This window comes from Manis pentadactyla, chromosome 2 (genome assembly GCF_030020395.1).
Source record: "Manis pentadactyla isolate mManPen7 chromosome 2, mManPen7.hap1, whole genome shotgun sequence".
Taxonomy (NCBI): Eukaryota; Metazoa; Chordata; class Mammalia; order Pholidota; family Manidae; genus Manis; species Manis pentadactyla.
The window spans coordinates 171,958,958-171,977,839 of NC_080020.1; the positions used below are offsets into that span (position 1 = coordinate 171,958,958).

At 35.4% G+C, this 18,882-nt stretch overlaps 1 protein-coding gene across 12 annotated transcripts in view; it reads left to right on the forward strand.

Moving 5' to 3' along the window:
- GCFC2 (GC-rich sequence DNA-binding factor 2) overlaps nucleotides 1-18,882 on the forward strand; it is a 51,510-nt gene that overhangs the window by 12,962 nt on the left and 19,666 nt on the right. For all 12 annotated transcript variants that reach the window (XR_008995790.1, XR_005029025.2, XR_005029027.2 and 9 more), the window contains 4 exons: nucleotides 8,139-8,325; nucleotides 9,812-9,935; nucleotides 10,884-10,965; nucleotides 11,460-11,572. Coding sequence is in view for 8 of the 12 variants with exons in the window: in XM_036906476.2 (XP_036762371.2) it covers nucleotides 8,139-8,325; nucleotides 9,812-9,935; nucleotides 10,884-10,965; nucleotides 11,460-11,572 (506 nt within the window). In the remaining 4 variants the exon portion in view is untranslated. The remainder of the gene's footprint in view (nucleotides 1-8,138; nucleotides 8,326-9,811; nucleotides 9,936-10,883; nucleotides 10,966-11,459; nucleotides 11,573-18,882) is intronic.

The following is an 18,882-nucleotide window of genomic DNA, read 5'->3' on the forward strand; positions in this document are numbered from 1 at the left end:
TTATAAGAACCCCAGAAATCAGTTAGGAAGTCACAGTACCCCAGGCAAGCTTAAAGCCAAGAATAGCCACAGTAACTGAGTAAGAAAAACCATTTCATTTCAACTACATCAGCCTCTCTTGCAAGCCAGCGCTTCTTGTGATAGAAGAAAAAAGCCCAACACAGCTTCTCTATCAGGAAGGAAAACGAAAAATGGAACATATATCCAGTGTTCCAGCTTTTTCAGAGACTGCCTGAGGAACCGTGTAGCCTCATCTGTCTAAGAGAACTGTTGAGAAGCTATCATACCTCAGATGCCATGGGGTGGCACAAAACCAGGAGCTCAGCCTGTTATTGCAGAGCCAGAAAGCCTGCAGTACTGTAGACAGGCACCAGAGGGAGCAAGAAACTACAAATTCTGAAAAAGAAACCCAAATCTAATGGGGAAATTTCATATAGAAACCCAGAGAAGATTTATTCCCCATAAAATGTTTGCAAAGACACCATGTCCCCTCAACTGCCCCACCTCCACCAAAATCCCTAGCCAGGCTGATGGGTGGAATTCCTCCCCTTTATGAAGCTATTTCCCTTAATGCATTTTCAAATGCATAAAACACAACAACAAAAAAGATACATGAATAAACAGAGAAATGTGGCCCAAAAGAACAAAAGAAAGCTCTGGAACCAACCCTAAGGAATAGCGATCTCTGAATTACCTGATGAAGAATTCAAGATAATTCTCTTAAAGAATTTTAATGTGTTGAAAGAGAGCACAGGCAACTAAACAAAATCAGAAAAATGATACATGAACAAAATGAGAATATCAACAAAGAAATAGGAACTATAAAAAAGAACCAGAGATCTTGGTACTGAGAAATACAATAACTGTACTGAAATACTCACTAAAAGGGATCGACAGCAGACTTGAACAAGCAGAAATGATGACCTCAGAGACTGGTAGTTTGAAATTATCAAGTCAGGGGAACAAAAATAAATAGAGAATAAAGAAAGTGAAAGAAGTCAAGGGACTTCAAGAACACCGTTAAGCAGAACATACACATTATAGGAGTCCAAGAAGAGAGAATGGGGCAGAGACCTTATCTGAAGATTTAATGACCAAAAATTTACTGATCTGAGGAAGGAAATGTATATCCAACTTCAAGAAGCTCAGGTGACTCCAATAAGGATGAACCCCAATAGGTTTACACTGAGATACGTTACAATCAAACCTTCAAAAGGCAAAGAGAGAATTTTGAAAGCAGCAAGACAAAACACCTTATCACATATAAGGAAGCCCCATAAGATTATCAGCTAATTTCTCAACCAAAACATTGCAGGCAAGAAGGGTGTGGGATGATATATTCAAAGTACTGTAAGGAAGAAACTGCCAACCAAGAATACTGTATCCAGCAAAACTGCCCTTCAAAAATGAAGGAGAAATAAAGACCTCCTCAGATAAACAAAAGCTGAGGGAGTTTATCACCGTTAGACTTGCCTTACAAAAATTGCTGTAAGAAGTCCTTTAAGTTGAAATAAAAGGATGCTAGACAGTACCACAAAGCATATGAAAATATAAAACTCTCTGGTAAAGGTAAATACATGGACAAATACAGAATCCTGTAGTACTGCAAAGGTGGTGTGAAAATCACTTTTAATTCAGGTATTGGATTTAAAAGATAAAAATATAAAAATAAACTAACACTATTAATGGATACAAAATTTAAAAATGTAATTTGGGACATCAGTAGCAAGAAGTGGAGGGGAAGATGCAGAGTAGTAGAGTTTTTGTATGTTATCAAAGTTGTTAGAAAATAGATTATTAGAGCTATAAGATGTAACCATAAAGAAAATACCTATGGGAGATGCACAAAGGAAAATGAGAAAAGACTCAGAGCATGTCACTACAAAAAACAAAGCACAAAGGTTGAAAGAGAGGACAAGAGGAACAAAAGAAGTACAAGACAGAAAACAGTTTGCAAATTGGCAATAGAAAGTCCTTTCATAATTCATAATTAAATATAAAAGGGTTAAACTCTATAATCAAAAGACAGGCTGAATGAATTTTTAAAAAGCAAGATCCTACTACATAATGGTCTTCAGGAGACTCACTTAGATTGAAGGACATAGGCTGAATGTGAAAGGATTGAAAAAGATACTCCGGGCAAATGGTAAAAAAAAAAGGCAAGACTGGCATTACTTAGAAAAGACTTTAAAAACTATTAGAAAAGACAAGACATTGTATGATATGGAAGATGAATTTGTCAGGATAGTGTAACAATTATATATGTGTCCAACATTAGAATACCTAACTACATAATAAATTTTGTCAGAGCTAAGGGAAGAAATAACAATACAATAATATGAGACTTCAGTATGCCACTTTCAATAATGGATAGAATGTCCAAATGGGAAATCAATAAGGAAACAGTTTTGAACAAAGTAGACTAAGTGGACCTAATGGGCACATAGAACATCCACCCAACAGCAGTAGAATAAACATTATTTCAATGTATACACAGAATACTCTCCAGGATGAATCACATGTGAGGTCACAAATAAGCCTTAAACAATTTGAGACTTAAACAAAATCATACCAAATATCTTTTCCAAACATAATGGAATGAAACTAGAAATCAGTAACAGGAGAAAAATCACAAATATGTGCAAATAACACACTCTTGAACAACCCATGGATCAAAGGAGAAATCAAAATGGAAATTATAAAATATCTTGAAGCAAATGATAACAAAAACATAATATGCCAAAAACTACAGCAAAAGCCATACTGAAAGGGAATTTTATAGCAGTAAACACATTAAGCAGGAAGAACGATCTCAAATCAGACACCTAACTTTACATCTCATTGAACTAGAAAAAGAACAACTAAACCCAAAGTTAGCAGAAGGAAATAATAAAGATTAGAGCAGAAATAAACATAAAACATAATAGAGAATAGAAAAACAGCAGGAAAAAAACAAATTTAAGGATTTTGTTACTTTAAAAAATCAATAAAATTGACAAACCTTAGCTAGACTAAGTAAAAAACAGAGTAGGCTCAAATAACAAAAGTAAGAAAGACAAGATACTGGAACTGATGCCACAGAAATAAAAAGGATCATGAGAGACTACTGTGAACAATTGTACACCAACAAACGATACCCAAGAAGAAATGGATAAATTTCTACAAACATACAATCTATCAAGACTGGTTCATAAAGAAAGAAAAAATCTGAACAAACATGTTACTAATAAGGAGATTGAATTATTAATCAAAAACCTACCAATAAAAAGCCCTGGACCAGAAGGCCTCAGTAGAGAATTCTACCAAACATGTAAAGATTAACACCATTCTTTGCCAAACCCTTCCAAAAAACCTGAAGAGAGAACACTTCCAGGCTCATTGTATGAGGTCAGCATTACCCTAATCCCCAAACCCCAAAGATAGCTACAAGAAAATTGTAAGCCAGTGTCTCCGATGAATATTGATGTAAAAATCCTCAACAAAATACTAGCAGATCTAATTCAGTAACACATTGAAAGGATTGTACACCATGGCCAAATAGGATTTATTCCTGAAACACAGAGATGGCTCATATGAAAACCTGTCAGTACAATATACTACATTTACAGAATGAAGGACAAAAACCACACAGTCATCTCAGTTGATGCAGAAAAGGCATTTGACAAAATTCAACACCCTTTCATGATAAAACACTAAACCACATAGGGATGAAGGAAATTACCTGAGCATAATAAAGGCCATATGTGTTTGTCACAAACCTACAGCTGTCATATTCAATGGTTAAAAAACTGAAAGCTTTCCCTGTAAGATCAGTAATAAGTTAAGGAGGTTTATCCTTGCCACTTCTATTCAACTATTTTAAGTCCTTGCCATAGTATTCAGTCAAGAAAAAAATAAAAGGCATCCAAATAGGAAGAAATGAAATTATCTCTGTTCACAAATGATATGATCTTGATTTGGTTAACCCTAAAGAGTACACACACACACAAACCCTGTTACCACTAATAAATTCAGCAACATTGCAGGATACAAAATCAATACACAAAAATCAGTTGTTTCTATGCATTAACAAATCCAAAAACTATAGTAAGAAAACTCTTGTTTACAACAGCATCAAAAGGAATAAAACCTAAGAATAAATTTAACCAAGGGGGTTAGAGATTTATATATAAAACATTGCTGAAAGAAATTGGAGAAGACATAAATAAAGGGAACAACATTCCATGTTCATGAATTAGAAGACTTAAGATTGTTAAAACATTCATATTACCCAAAGCAGTCTGCAAATGCAGTACATTCCTGATCTGCATTTTTTGCAGATATAGGGAGAAAAAATCCTAAAATTCATACAGAATCTCAAAGGACCCAAGCCTTTTGGTTTGGTTATTGAGAAAGAAAAGCACAGGCAAAGAAAACAAAAATAGACAAGTGGGACTACATCAAACTAAAAAGCTTCTGCTCAGCAAAGGAAACAATCAGCAGAACATAAAAGCAGCCTATGGAGTAGGAGAAAGTATTTGCAAACCATGTGTCTGATAAGTGATAAATATCCAAAGTATCTATATAAAGAACTCATACAACTCAAAAAAACGAAACAAAAAATGGGCAGAGGACTTGAATAGATACTTCTCAAATGAGATATATATACACAAAAAATTTGAAAACATTTGAAAAGATATTTGCACACTCTTGCTCATGACAGCATTATTTACAATAGTTTAAGGGTGGAAGCAGCCTAATTGTCCATCAACAGATGAATCAATAAAGAATATGTATTTACATACAGTGAATATTAGTAACCTTAAAAAAAAGGAAATCCCAACTTTACATTTCCCTGTATGGCCCCGGAAGACGACTGGTTAGCCAGAGACGGGTAAGATTCCTCAAGGGAGGAACAACCTAAGACAGGCACGGTCGCAGGGGGGCCATCAGGAGAGAAATTGGGGATCAACAGAGGGGAGGCTTAGAACCTCACTCCCGCTGTTTTGAGAGAAATCTGCATCCGTGGATGTTTTGTTGCCCTTGTCTAGCTTGGATTAATACTTAGTCTATAGGCACAGACCTGATCGTCTACATTTGCCCTCTTACAGCACTAAATTATGTTTTCTACCTTTATCTTGCATCTACCTACCACTTTAGCATTTTATTAAAATAATAATAATAATAATAAGGGAGAAATGTGGGATTCACATATAAATCAAGTATAAAAATCAAACGAATGAAAAAAAATCCTATGATGTGCTTCAATGAATGAATCTTGAGTACTAAGTGAAATAAGACACAAAAAGATAAATACTACGTGATTCTACTTACATGAGGTATCTAAAGTAGTTAAACTCTTAGAAACTGAAAGTTGCCAGATAGGGAGGAAAGGGGGAAAAGGAAAGTTGTTGATCAGTGAGTACAGAGTTTTAGTTTTGCAAGAAGAAAAAATTCTAGAGTTCTGTTGCACAACAATATGCATATGGTACTACTGTACACTTAAAAATGGTTGACTACAGTAAGCGTAATATTTTGTTCATTCATACAGCTGATATAAGTATTTCTCTGTTGAACATTTGATTTCTAAGTCTCCTCTATTATAAATAATGCCACACGTAAGGACAGTTTGTTACTGTAGGTTATTTACTATATTTCTTAAATTACCAGGGAAAGTTGACATTGGGCATAAGTTACCCATATTTTTACGGCTCTTGATACAGATCACCTTTCTGAAGCACAGATGACATTTAGTCTACTGCTATTGATACTTATCTCTTAAACAGATAGTATTATCTCTGTGTAAATAGTGGGGTTTTTGATAAAAATAAGGCAAACCCCATGATAGGTTGTTTTAAGTACTTATATCTTTTGTTTTACTCTTCAGGATCTAGTGAGCATCTTTAGATGTATGAAAAAATAAGTATGAGCGTAAAAATCTAGTAAGTCCATATAATATTTGACACAAGGAGAGAACTGGGTTTTTCTGCCAAAGCAAGGATTCTTAGAGAACATTTAAAGCACACTGATTTTTTTTTTATTCGGAAATTTTTTCTAATACCTGGAAATAGGTTCAAAATATCCTTCCCCTGTATCTTTTGTATAAATCTGCTTTAATGTAGCTTCATCCCTTAATTGTATTGCATCTAAAATATGTTGGTCATACTTGTTCATTTAAATGGTTTGAAGTAGAAGAGGACATTATGTAGCATTTTATAGTGAAGTAAATTAGGAAAATCTTTAGGTGAACCAGTTCTTAGATATTTGGTTATCTCTGTATTCCAGGGGAATGACAGACTACCAGCTCACTGCCTGTAAGTTTTGCTGGAACACAGACCGGCCTGTGCATTTATGTGTTATCATTGGCTGCTCTTGTGCTGCACCACAGAGTGGAGTAGTTGCAGCAATGACCATCTAGCCTCCAGAGTCTAAAACATCCACTATTTGAATCTTTATGGAAAAAGTTTGCCAACCCATTCTAGATCATTGATTTTCAGTAGTGATGTTAAATGATGAGATTGACTTGATTCAAGATTATTTTTTTAATAACATCACTGTCATTTACTGTCCTGAGATTCCTTCCTTGGTTGGCAGGAAAGGCCTAGAATAACAGTAATTGCCTCTAGAATTGAATATAACTGAGAATGTATGCATTTTGTTGTTTTTTTTGGTGGGAGGTGCTTTTTTGGGGGGGGCAGGGGGAGATTGTGTTTGGGAGAGCTGTCTTGCATGAATAATAAGTAATAAAATAGAAAACTGGTAGACCTTGGATATAGGTTAGCATTTTACATTATCTGGATAGATGTTATTTTAATTTTAGTGTATTTTCTTTCTTATTTATTAACTGGGTTCTTTATTTTAAAAAGAAAATATGTTCTTATGATGTAAAGACAAGAAGAGTTAAGCAGTATGAAAGGATATACAGAGAAAAGGAAATCACCTTCCCCAGAGGAAACCATTACTACCAGTTTTGTATGTTTCCTTCTGGAAGTAGGCTATATGTATGACTATCCAAGCACATGTATACTTATAATATTGCCCCATATTTTATATAAAAGTGAAGCGCACTAATACCCTGTTCTATACTTATCTTTTTACATAATACTTATATAGAAGATCACTGCTGTAACCATAATATTACTCTTAATTAAAGCATTTATTAATAATACTTGTTATATGATTTATGTCTAAACTGTCTCTACTCTTTATATAAAGCAAGGGAAGACTTTGAAAGACCAAATGCATTAGTCATCATTCCAGGGAAACCTAGAAAGAGGACATTTGGCTTAAACAAAAGTGCTTCCTAATGAGTTTCAATTATGGAGGTTAGCAGAGGTTGAATTTTAAAAATTAAGTTTAATTCAAGTACATATACTATGAGTTTGTTATTTCATTTGTACTTACTCTCTAATTCCAATGTGCCCACAGTGTCAAATATTAGTGGAAAACACATTCCAAATACTTTTAAAGGAACAGTGTCTCTTATTACTCCATTGGTATGTATATGGAGGGGTAACTGAATTTTAAAAGTTAGACTTTGAATTATGTTATTAACAAGAGCTGTGAAGAAGGTGGCTGTCTTAACATCAGTAAAGCAGTATATAAGGGGCTCTGGCAGCAACAGAAAATGAAGTGCACTTTGTCAAGGAACATGAAATTCTAATGACAAATAAAACAGAAACCAGGATGAGTCACAAAGCAGATAAATTACACCAAATTGTAACATGCTTTAAATGGTTTTACTACCAGCTCATTAACATACCCGTATCCCAAGACAAAACACACTGATTCAGCAGTAACTCCACATGGGCTCCTGTGATTCAAATGTAATACCACTGATTGTTCTAGCATCTCACCTAGTTCATAAATTGTGATCAGTCCACACCTATACTAACTTCCACTCTAAAACTACCCTGTGATTAGCTCAGGCACCTAAAAACCTACTTATGCCTTCCTACCTTTCTCTTTGAGACTTCTTTCATTGTGACACTCTCCTTTGCTTAGCAAGTCTTGTAAACCCAGGTTTATATGATTGTCAGTTTCCTTGGTGGTCTCTGTAAGGAAGCTTTGAAAAAAATTTCATTGGACTGCTGCTACTTATGATAATAGAAATAAAGTTTGAAAAATAAAGCAATCTTAATTTATTTTTATTTATTTAGATTAACATTACTACAGGATACTCACCGCTCACACCTGAGGGAATATGAAAAATATATACAAGATGTCAAGAGCTCAAAGAGTACCATTCAGAACTTAGAGAATTCAACAAGTCAAGCTCTAAATTTTAAATTCTATAAAAGCATGAAAATTTACGTGGAAAATTTAATTGACTGTCTTAATGAGAAGGTACATGGTTATAAATATTTGTATCATTTTCTTTTTATACAGTAATCCCTTGACATGTGATTTTTTTTAAATCTAAATCCCACAACTAAATCCTCTGCTCTGGTGGTGTTTTTCCTTCACATTTGTGACATACCATGATATTAAGCATTTCCTTAATGTTGGACAGTTAGGGGTTTTGCATATAAATTTTTGTGTTAAAATTGCATCTAAGAAAAATTCCTAGAGAGTAAATTGTTAAGTCAGTGGGTCCAAATGTTTTTTAGGCTTATGAAACATTGCTGAATTGTCCTCCAGAAAGATTGTATTGTTTTTGTTTTTAGTTTATTACATTGAAAATGGTTTTTGTTTTTATATATTTTGATCTCAAACAAACCCTTTATTAACTCATGTAGGTTTCTTCCTGTGAATTGTCTCCTGTGCCCTGTTACATTTTTGTTCTTAGTGGGGATTTTTTTCCTTATAGAATAACTTTTTTTCTTGTATGATAAATAGTTCTATATTGTTTGAATGTTATTACTGAAATTTTTTAATGCTTGATCCTACTTGATGTAGTTAAACTTCCCAGTTTTATCTTTTCATTTTGTTTGCAGTTTGTTTTTACATCCATTTATAATTTTTTGAGTTAATCAGATTTATGAATAATTCTTTCCCTTTGTAGTTGCTGCTTTTGTTTTCCATGTACCACGTCCTTTGGGGGTCTTGAGTTGTCCTTTATTCAAGTAGACTAACCATCTTAAAAATATACTCTACTTTGTTCATTGCTTTTTATTTGTATTTAAAATGTTACCAAATACTTGGATATTTTCTCCCCTATTGTTTTAAGTTGACTACCTTTTAATATCACTTGTAGTTGCTTTCTGATGTATTTATTACAGTGTAACTTTCTTTTTTCATTCATCTTTGAAGAATTACACTGTTAAAGTCTTGTCAGCCTACACATTGTATATCCATGGCTACAACTGTGGAACATCCTTGGAGTGGGGGCAATTGTTGCCCAAGAAATTAAGAATGCTAATTTCAACTAATCACTCATGACTGTTTTATAGCTTTTTTACCTGTCTGGTTAGTTCTCAAAATCCACTTTTCAGATTTTGCCAGTTTCCTCAAGTGTCCCCCACAGTGTGCCCCTTTAACTTGTGAAAATAATTGCACCCATCATTTCCTCATGCTCTTCTAGCTCAAACAAAGAAGAATCCTCCTCCTTGTGTATTTACTTATCTATCCATATTCCTGACTTCAGCCCTTTTGGTTTCTTTACTTACTATATTTATAGCTGTTCTAGTACACTAAGTTGATTTTCTGGTTTTATTAATATTAAAAGTATGGCAGCTAGGTCTGATCATCACAATTTTTTTTAAGTTAAAATGTGATAATATTGAAAATGTTTCTTTATATGAGAATTGAGCATACACATATGATTATATATATTATTTTTCATCATTCATTATTGTTGACCCACAAAATGTTACTTATATATGTATTTCAGATTATCAACATCCAAGAAATAGAGTCATCCATGCATGCACTCCTTTTAAAACAAGCCATGGCCTTTATGAAACGCAGGCAAGATGAATTAAAACATGAATCAACGTATTTACAACAGTTATCATGTTAGTGTTTTTGATGTTCAATATAATTTGTTATTCATAAGCTGAATTTATCAACTGGAGAATAAAAATATTTTTGTCCCTCTATAAAATATATTTCTATGTATTTTCCCATCTCCTTTCTTAAGCCCCAAACACTTAGAGCTAGGGCTTTAAAATATCTTAAGTCTAAAACTGAAAAGTAAAAATTATAACTTCTAATCATTTAGTAGTTGAGAAAATATTTATATGGCCATTTAATGGCCGTTTTGAGATAAGTAGACATACATCTATAAACTGTGTCAGAAATAGAACTTTATAAAGTTTCCTCAGCCCTTCCACAGATTGGTTATGTAAGTTAAAGAAATTCTGCGGGTTTCAGTGTAGACTCACTGTAAGATCTCACTGTGTAATATTTGGATGCTGTCTTTGAGGTCTCACGCTGGTTTTGTATTTTCAGAGATGTCCTCCTTTGATTAAGGTGCCATCAGGAGACAGTGAAAGAGAAGATACCCCAGTAGCAGATCAAAGCAAAAGCACAGTGACTTTCAAACGCATGACAGTTAGTTGGTCATAAATTATGGTACATACTATAATAGGAAATAATATGAAATAACATATTGGTAATGCAAATATTTATAGCATTTTGCCACAGGGACAGAAATAACTGGTGAAAACTGCTGAAAAAGAAAATGAGGGAAAGAAACTAAGTAGAATTTTGTTACTGTTCTCCAGTGTTAAACTGCATTCACCAGCCAAGGTACATATTCTTAGGCTAGAAAACTCAATGAGTGCCTGTCAATATCTGTGATCAGAAGTTAACATTGCAGTTTTATTGTGTGATAAAATATACAGCTTAAGTATATTATATGTGTGTTTATATATACCCAAGATACAACTTTTGTTTTCAAACTGTTTTGCTTTATTTCTTTTGACAATTTGCAGTATAAAATCAGTTTTACTCATTGACAGGCAAAGCTGAGACATCAACAAGTGGAAGCTTGACTACAGATGAAAAGACTCAGTGGATTTTACAAGAGATTGAATCTCGAAGGTAGCTATATAAAGTGAAGCCTTAAAGCATCGAGCGAGTATTTTTGACTACTTAGATATAATTAACAGTATGATATAATTAACAATAACCTAACATATTAACTTGTGAGAATGATGTGAAATCAGAATTTAGTTAAGAGTCCTCAACCTCAGGGTTGAGTTAAAGATACACTGGTTGTATTTGATCAGTCAGAAGGATTGGGTAAAATGTCATTTATCAGGCTGGGAAGTGCTCATACCTAGAAGCCAGTTCTAACTATATATATAGTTACCCTGTCCAAAATCTGGATGGCCAATGGAAATGTCTTATAAAAAAAAGGGAAGAACCACCAAATAAGGAAGCTACGGTGTCAAAATATTAACAAAAATGTGTACAAATATGGTGGTGTGTTTCTGGACATTTTAAATAAATATTTCTACTTTTTGCTTTAAAGCATTTATTTTCAACAGGAGCTATGTGTTTTTAATTTATTTTTGGTCTATTACAAAATATAGGGCCCAAAGAAGACAAGCAAGAGCTCTTTCTGGGAATTGTGATCATCAGGAAGGGATATCTAGTGATGATGAACTCTCGTCAGCAGACATGATTGACTTCCAAAAAAGCCACGGTCAGTTACCAAGTTTCTAATGTATCTTGATTTAAAGTATTGAAATGGTAGGAAATTTCTCACTGTGATTTCCCTTAAATATATAAGCTATATGAAATCATTGGGAAAATTCAGGGAAAAAAGGGAACACATTTTTTCCCTGTAAGATTTTTTCTTATCTCTGAAAAAATGGACTAAAATGGAGGCGCAAAACCCTTAAATAGAATTCGTGCCTCATATCGAATTTACCGAGTATCATAATTCTTCCAAGTGGTAAAGATACCTCAAGACAAATGCTGGGCATAAAAGCCACAGGGCATAAATCTGCAAAGAAGTAAAAAGCTAACCTTTTCAAACAATATTGCTTCTCTCTCACTTACCAACTTTACATTTCCCTGTATGGCCCCGGAAGATGACTGGTTAGCCAGAGACGGGTAAGATTCCTCAAGGGAGGAACAACCTAAGACAGGCACAGTCGCAGGAGGGCCATCAGGTGAGAAATTGGGGATCAACAGAGGTGAGGCTTAGAACTTCACCCCCCCTGTTTTGAGAGAAATCTTCTGCATCCGTGGATGTTTTTTTGCCCTTGTCTAGCTTGGATTAACACATAGTCTACACGCACATACCTGATCATCTACATTTCCCCTCTTACAACACTAAACTATGTTTTCTACCTTTATCTTGCATCTACCTACCACTTCAGCATTTTATTTAAAAAAATAATAATAATAATAAGGGAGAAATGTGGGATTCACATATAAATCAAGTATAAAAATCAAACAAATATTCTTTTTCTTTTTTTTTTGAGAGGGCATCTCTCATATTTATTGATCAAATGGTTGTTAACAACAATAAAATTCTGTATAGGGGAGTCAATGCTCAATGCACAATCATTAATCCACCACAAGCCTAATTTTCGTCAGTCTCCAATCTTCTGAAGCATAACGAACAAGTTCTTACATGGAGAACAAATTCTTACATAGTGCATAAGTTCTTACATGGTGAACAGTACAAGGGCAGTCATCACAGAAACTTTCAGTTTTGATCATGCATTATGAACTATAAACAATCAGGTCAAATATGAATATTCGTTTGATTTTTATACTTGATTTATATGTGGATGCCACATTTCTCCCTTTATTATTATTATCATTATTATTTTTAATAAAATGCTGAAGTGGTAGGTAGATGCAAGATAAAGGTAGAAAACATAGTTTAGTGTTGTAAGAGAGCAAATATAGATGATCAGGTATGTGCATGTAGACTATGTGTTAATCCAAGCTAGACAAGGGCAATAAAACATCCACGGATGCAGAAGATTTCTCTCAAAACAGGGGGGGTGAAGTTCTAAGCCTCACCTCTGTTGATCCCCAATTTCTCACCTGATGGCCCTCCTGCGACTGTGCCTGTCTTAGGTTGTTCCTCCCTTGAGGAATCTTACCCGTCTCTGGCTAACCAGTCATCTTCCGGGGCCATACAGGGAAATGTAAAGTTGGTAAGTGAGAGAGAAGCCATATTGTTTGAAAAGGTTAGCTTTTTACTTCTTTGCAGATTTATGCCCTGTGGCTTCTATGCCCAGCATTTGTCTTGAGGTATCTTTACCACTTGGAAGAATTATGATACTCGGTAAATTCGATATGAGGCACGAATTCTATTTAAGGGTTGTAATTAGGAAGGAAGAAGAAAAGCTATAGAGGTAGCAGACGGAAGAAAACATGGGAAGATTGATTATTTCTTTGACATATCTTCTTGTAGAGTAACTTAAGCATGTATAGGTTTTAAACTACTAATTAAATTGCACACACACATTAACATAATAGGAATACAGTTACATAACCAAAGCAGATCTATAATTACCAGCCATCTCCAGTGAAGCCAAGAAAACCAGTTAGGCACCCTAGGCATTCGTGAAAATTTGTGTATGATATGATGGATATTGTCCAACTGTACTTGAACAGTCTGAGAGAAATCAGACAAATTAAAACAACCCATTCCTGGGAACTGCTCACGTCCCATATGCCCTTTTAACAGTTGATAGTCTGTAGTTGTAAGATTTTGGAGCGCTACAACTTGCACTTCTCCTAATTCTTGGTTGAGCTCCAACAGTATACATCCAGTCAAATTTGTTGTTTTACTGTATGCACAGGCCAGCTTAGATATCTCCTTCTTCATTCCATTGGCAAGTCCAGGAACCGGTGGGATGAATGCAGCTACAACTGCAGCATCGCCTGGATCTTTGTTGAGGTTTTTTGATGATCATCTTCTGGTGTGACTCTTCCAGAGAGTGCTGATGTTGGAAGTTCTTCTTCATACTGTATCTTAGTTCATTTTCTGGGTAGCCAAATTAGGCTTTGATCCTCTGTATAAACACAAACAGACCCTTTGCCCACACTTTGATCTGCCCTTTATACCATTGTGTAGAACCCATTGGAGGTCACCACACAGGAACTGCTTTTTTTTAAGAGAAACGAATATTATCAGAAAAGTGTACCTCCATAGCCAATCATCTGACACCCTTTAAGTGATCTAAATTAAAGATATTTAAAGCATGCATTAATCGTTGATGTACAGTTAGTTTTATCCTATCAGGGAGTAATCCCCCTTATCTTTCTTACTTTTTTTTTTTTTTGTTATCTTTAATCTACACTTACCTGAAGATTATGATGTTTACTAGGCTCTCCCCTATACCAAGTCCCCCCTATAAACCCCATTTACAGTCACTGTCCATCAGCATAGCAAAATGTTGTAGAATCACTACTTGTCTTCTCTGTGTTGTACAGCCCTCCCCTTTCTCCAACCCCCGCCATGCATGCTAATCTTAACACATCCCTTCTTCTTCCCCCCCCTTATCCCTCATTACCCACTCATCCTCCCCAGTCCCTTTCCCTTTGGTACCTGTTAGTCCATTCTTGGGTTCTGTGATTCCACTGCTGTTTTGTTCCTTCAGTTTTTCCTTTGTTCTTATACTCCACAGATGAGTGAAATCATTTGGTATTTCTCTTTCTCCGCTTGGCTTATTTCACTGAGCATAATAACCTCCAGCTCCATCCATGTTGCTGCAAATGGTAGGATTTGCCCTCTTCTTATGGATGAGTAGTATTCCATTGTGTATATGTACCACATATTCTTTATTCATTCATCTACCGATGGACATTTAGGTTGATTCCAGTTCTTGGCTATTGTAAATAGTGCTGCGATAAACATAGGGGTGCATCTGTCTTTCTCAAACTTGATTGCTGCGTTCTTAGGGTAAATTCCTAGGAGTGCAATTCCTGGGTCAAATGGTAAGTCTGTTTTCAGCGTTTTGATGAACCTCCATACTGCTTTCCACAATGGTTGAACTAATTTACATTCCCACCAGCAGTGTAGGAGGGTTCCCCTTTCTCCACAGCCTCGCCAACATTTGTTGTTGTTTGTCTTTTGGATGGCAGCCATCCTTACTGGTGTGAGGTGATATGTCATTGTAGTTTCAATTTGCATTTCTCTGATAATTAGTGATGTGGAGCATCTTTTCATGTGTCTGTTGGCCATCTGTATTTCTTTTTTGGAGAACTGTCTGTTCAGTTCCTCTGCCCATTTTTTAATTGGATTATTTGCCTTTTGTTTGTTGAGGCATGTGAGCTCTTTATATATTTTGGACATCAAGCCTTTATCGGATCTGTCATTTACAAATATATTCTCCCATACTATAGGGTTCCTTTTGTTCTATTGATGGTGTCTTTTGCTGTATAGAAGCTTTTCAGCTTAATATAGTCCCACTTGTTCATTTTTGCTGTTGTTTTCCTTGCCCGGGGAGATATGTTCAAGAAGAGGTCACTCATGTTTATGTCTAAGAGGTTTTTGCCTATGTTTTTTTCCAAGAGTTTAATGGTTTCATGACTTACATTCAGGTCTTTGATCCATTTTGAATTTACTTTTGTATATGGGGTAAGACAATGGTCCAGTTTCATTCTCCTACATGTAGCTGTCCAGTTTTGCCAGCACCATCTGTTGAAGAGACTGTCATTTCACCATTGTATGTCCATGGCTCCTTTATCAAATATTAATTGACCATATATGTTTGGGTTAATGTCTGGAGTCTCTATTCTGTTCCACTGGTCTGTGGCTCTGTTCTTGTGCCAGTACCAAATTGTCTTGATTACTATGACTTTATAGTAGAGCTTGAAGTTGGGGAGTAAGATCCCCCCTACTTTATTCTTCTTTCTCAGGATTGCTTTGGCTATTCGGGGTCTTTGGTGTTTCCATATGAATTTTTGAAGTACTTGTTCCAGTTCATTGAAGAATATTGCTGGTAATTTGATAGGGATTGCATCAAATCTTTATATTGCTTTGGGCAGGATGGCCGTTTTGACTATATTAATTCTTCCTAGCCATGAGCATGGGATCAGTTTCCATCTGTTAGTGTCCCCTTTAATTTCTCTTAAGAGTGACTTGTAGTTTTCAGAGTATAGGTCTTTCACTTCCTTGGTTAGGTTTATTCCTAGGTATTTTATTCTTTTTGATGCAGTTGTTTTCCTGATTTCTCTTTCTCTTGGTTCATCGTTAGTGTATAGGAAAGCCACAGATTTCTTTGTGTTAATTTTGTATCCTGCAACTTTGCTGTATTCCGATATCAGTTCTAGTAGTTTTGGGGTGGAGTCTTTAGGGTTTTTTATGTACAATATCATGTCATCTGCAAATAGTGACAGTTTAACTTCTTCTTTACCAATCTGGATTCCTTGTATTTCTTTGTTTTGTCTGATTGCATGGCTAGGACCTCCAGTACTATGTTAAATAGCAGCGGGGAGAGTGGGCATCCCTGTCTAGTTCCCGATCTCAGAGGAAAAGCTTTCAGCTTCTCGCTGTTCAGTATAATGTTGGCTGTGGGTTTATGATATATGGCCTTTATTATGTTGAGGTACTTGCCTTCTATTCCCATTTTGCTGAGAGTTTTTGTCATGAATGGATGTTGAATTTTGTCAAATGCTTTTTCAGCATCTATGGAGATGATCATGTGGTTTTTGTCTTTCTTTTTGTTGATGTGGTGGATGATGTTGATGGATTTTCGAATGTTGTACCATCCTTGCATCCCTGGGATGAATCCCACTTGGTCATGGTGTATGATCCTTTTGATATACTTTTGAATTCGGTTTGCTAATATTTTATTAAGTATTTTTGCATCTACATTCATCAGGGATATTGTTCTGTAATTTTCTTTTTTGGCGGGGTCTTTGCCTGGTTTTGGTATTAGGGTGATGTTGGCTTCATAGAATGACTTTGGGAGTATTCCCTCCTCTTCTATTTTTTGGAAAACTTTAAGGAGAATGGGTATTATGGCTTCTCTGTGTGTCTGATAAAATTCCGAGGTAAATCCGTCCGGCCCAGGTGTTTTGTTCTTGGGTAGTTTTTTGATTACCGTTTCAATTTCTTTGCTCGTAATTGGTTTGTTTAACTTTTGTGTTTCTTCCTTGGTCAGTCTTGGAAGTTTGTCTTTTTCTAGGAAGTTGTCCATTTCTTCTAGGTTTTCCAGCTTGTTGGCATATAGGTTTTCATAGTAGTCTTTAATAATTCTTTGTATTTCTGTGGAGTCTGTCATGATTTGTACGTTCTCATTTCTGATACTGTTGATTTGTGTTGATTCTCTTTTTCTCTTAATAAGTTTGGCTAGAGGCTTATCTATTTTGTTTATTTTCTCAAAGAACCAGCTCTTGGTTTCATTGATTTTTACTATTGTTTTATTCTTCTCAATTATGTTTATTTCTTCTCTGATCTTTATTATGTCCATCCTTTTGCTGACTTTAGGCCTCATTTGTTCTTCTTTTTCCAATTTCGATAATTGTGATGTTAGACTATTCATTTGGGATTGTTCTTGCTTCTTCAAGTGTGCCTGGATTGCTATATACTTTCCTCTTAAGACTGCTTTCACCGCGTCCCACAGAAGTTGGGGTTTTGTGTTGTTGTCATTTGTTTCTATATATTCCTTGATCTCTATTTTAATTTGTTCATTGATCCATTGATTATTTAGGAGCATGTTGTTAAGCCTCCATGTCTTTGTGAGCCTTTTTGTTTTCTTTGTAGAATTTATTTCTAGTTTTATACCTTTGTGGTCTGAAAAATTGGTTGGTAGAATTTCAATATTTTGGATTTTGCTGAGGCTCTTTTTGTGAGCTAGTATGTGGTCTATTCTGGAGAATGTTCCATGTGCACTTGAGAAGAATGTATATCCTGTTGCTTTTGGATGTAGAGTTCTATAGATGTCTATTAGGTCCATCTGCTCTACTGTATTGTTCAGTGCTTCCGTGTCCTTACTTATTTTCTGCCCGGTGGATCTATCCTTTGGGGTGAGTGGTGTGTTGAAGTCTCCTAAAATGAATGCATTGCCGTCTATTTCCCCCTTTAGTTCTGTTAGTATTTGTTTCACATATGCTGGTGCTCCTGTGTTGGGTGCATATATATTTAGAATGGTTATATCTTCTTGTTGGACTGCGCCCTTTATCATTATGTAGTATCCTTCTGTATCTCTTGTTACTTTCTTTGTTTTGAAGTCTATTTTGTCTAATATTAGTACTGCAACCCCTGCTTTCTTCTCACTGTTGTTTGCCTGAAATATGTTTTTCCATCCCTTGACTTTTAGTCTGTACATGTCTTTGGGTTTGTGGTAAGTTTCTTGTAACCAGCATATAGATGGGTCTTGCTTTTTTGTCCATTCTATTACTCTGTGTCTTTTGATTGGTGCATTCAGTCCATTTACATTTAGAGTGACTATTGAAAGATATGTACTTTTGCCATTGCAGGCTTTAAATTCATGGTTACCAAAGGTTCAAGGTTAGCCTCTTTAGTATCTTACTGCCTACCTTAGCTCGCTTATTGAGCTGTTATATACACTTTCTGGAGATTCTTTTCATCTCTCCCTTCTTACTCCTCCTCCTCCATTCTTCATATGTTGGGCGTTTTGTTCTGTGCTCTTTCTAGGAGTGCTCCCTTGGTGTTGTCCTCCTTGGATCCTTTCTGTTGGGGGTTCTGTGTATTTCCGTGGTCTGTTCGATTATTACCTCCCCCAGTTTGAGGAAGTTTTCAGCAATTATTTCTTCCAAGATACTTTCCATCCCTTTTCCTCTCTCTTCTTCTCTTAATATTGTTTCATTCCTGGAGATCCTTTTATCTCTCTCTATGTCAGCTTCTATGCGTTCCTGTTCTCTGGTTTCAATTCCATAAATGGCCTCTTGCATCTTATCCATTCTGCTTATAAATCCTTTCAGAGTTTGTTTCATTTCTGTGATCTCCTTTCTGGCATCTGTGATCTCCCTCCGGATTTCATCCCATTTCTCTTGCTTATTTCTCTGCATCTCTGT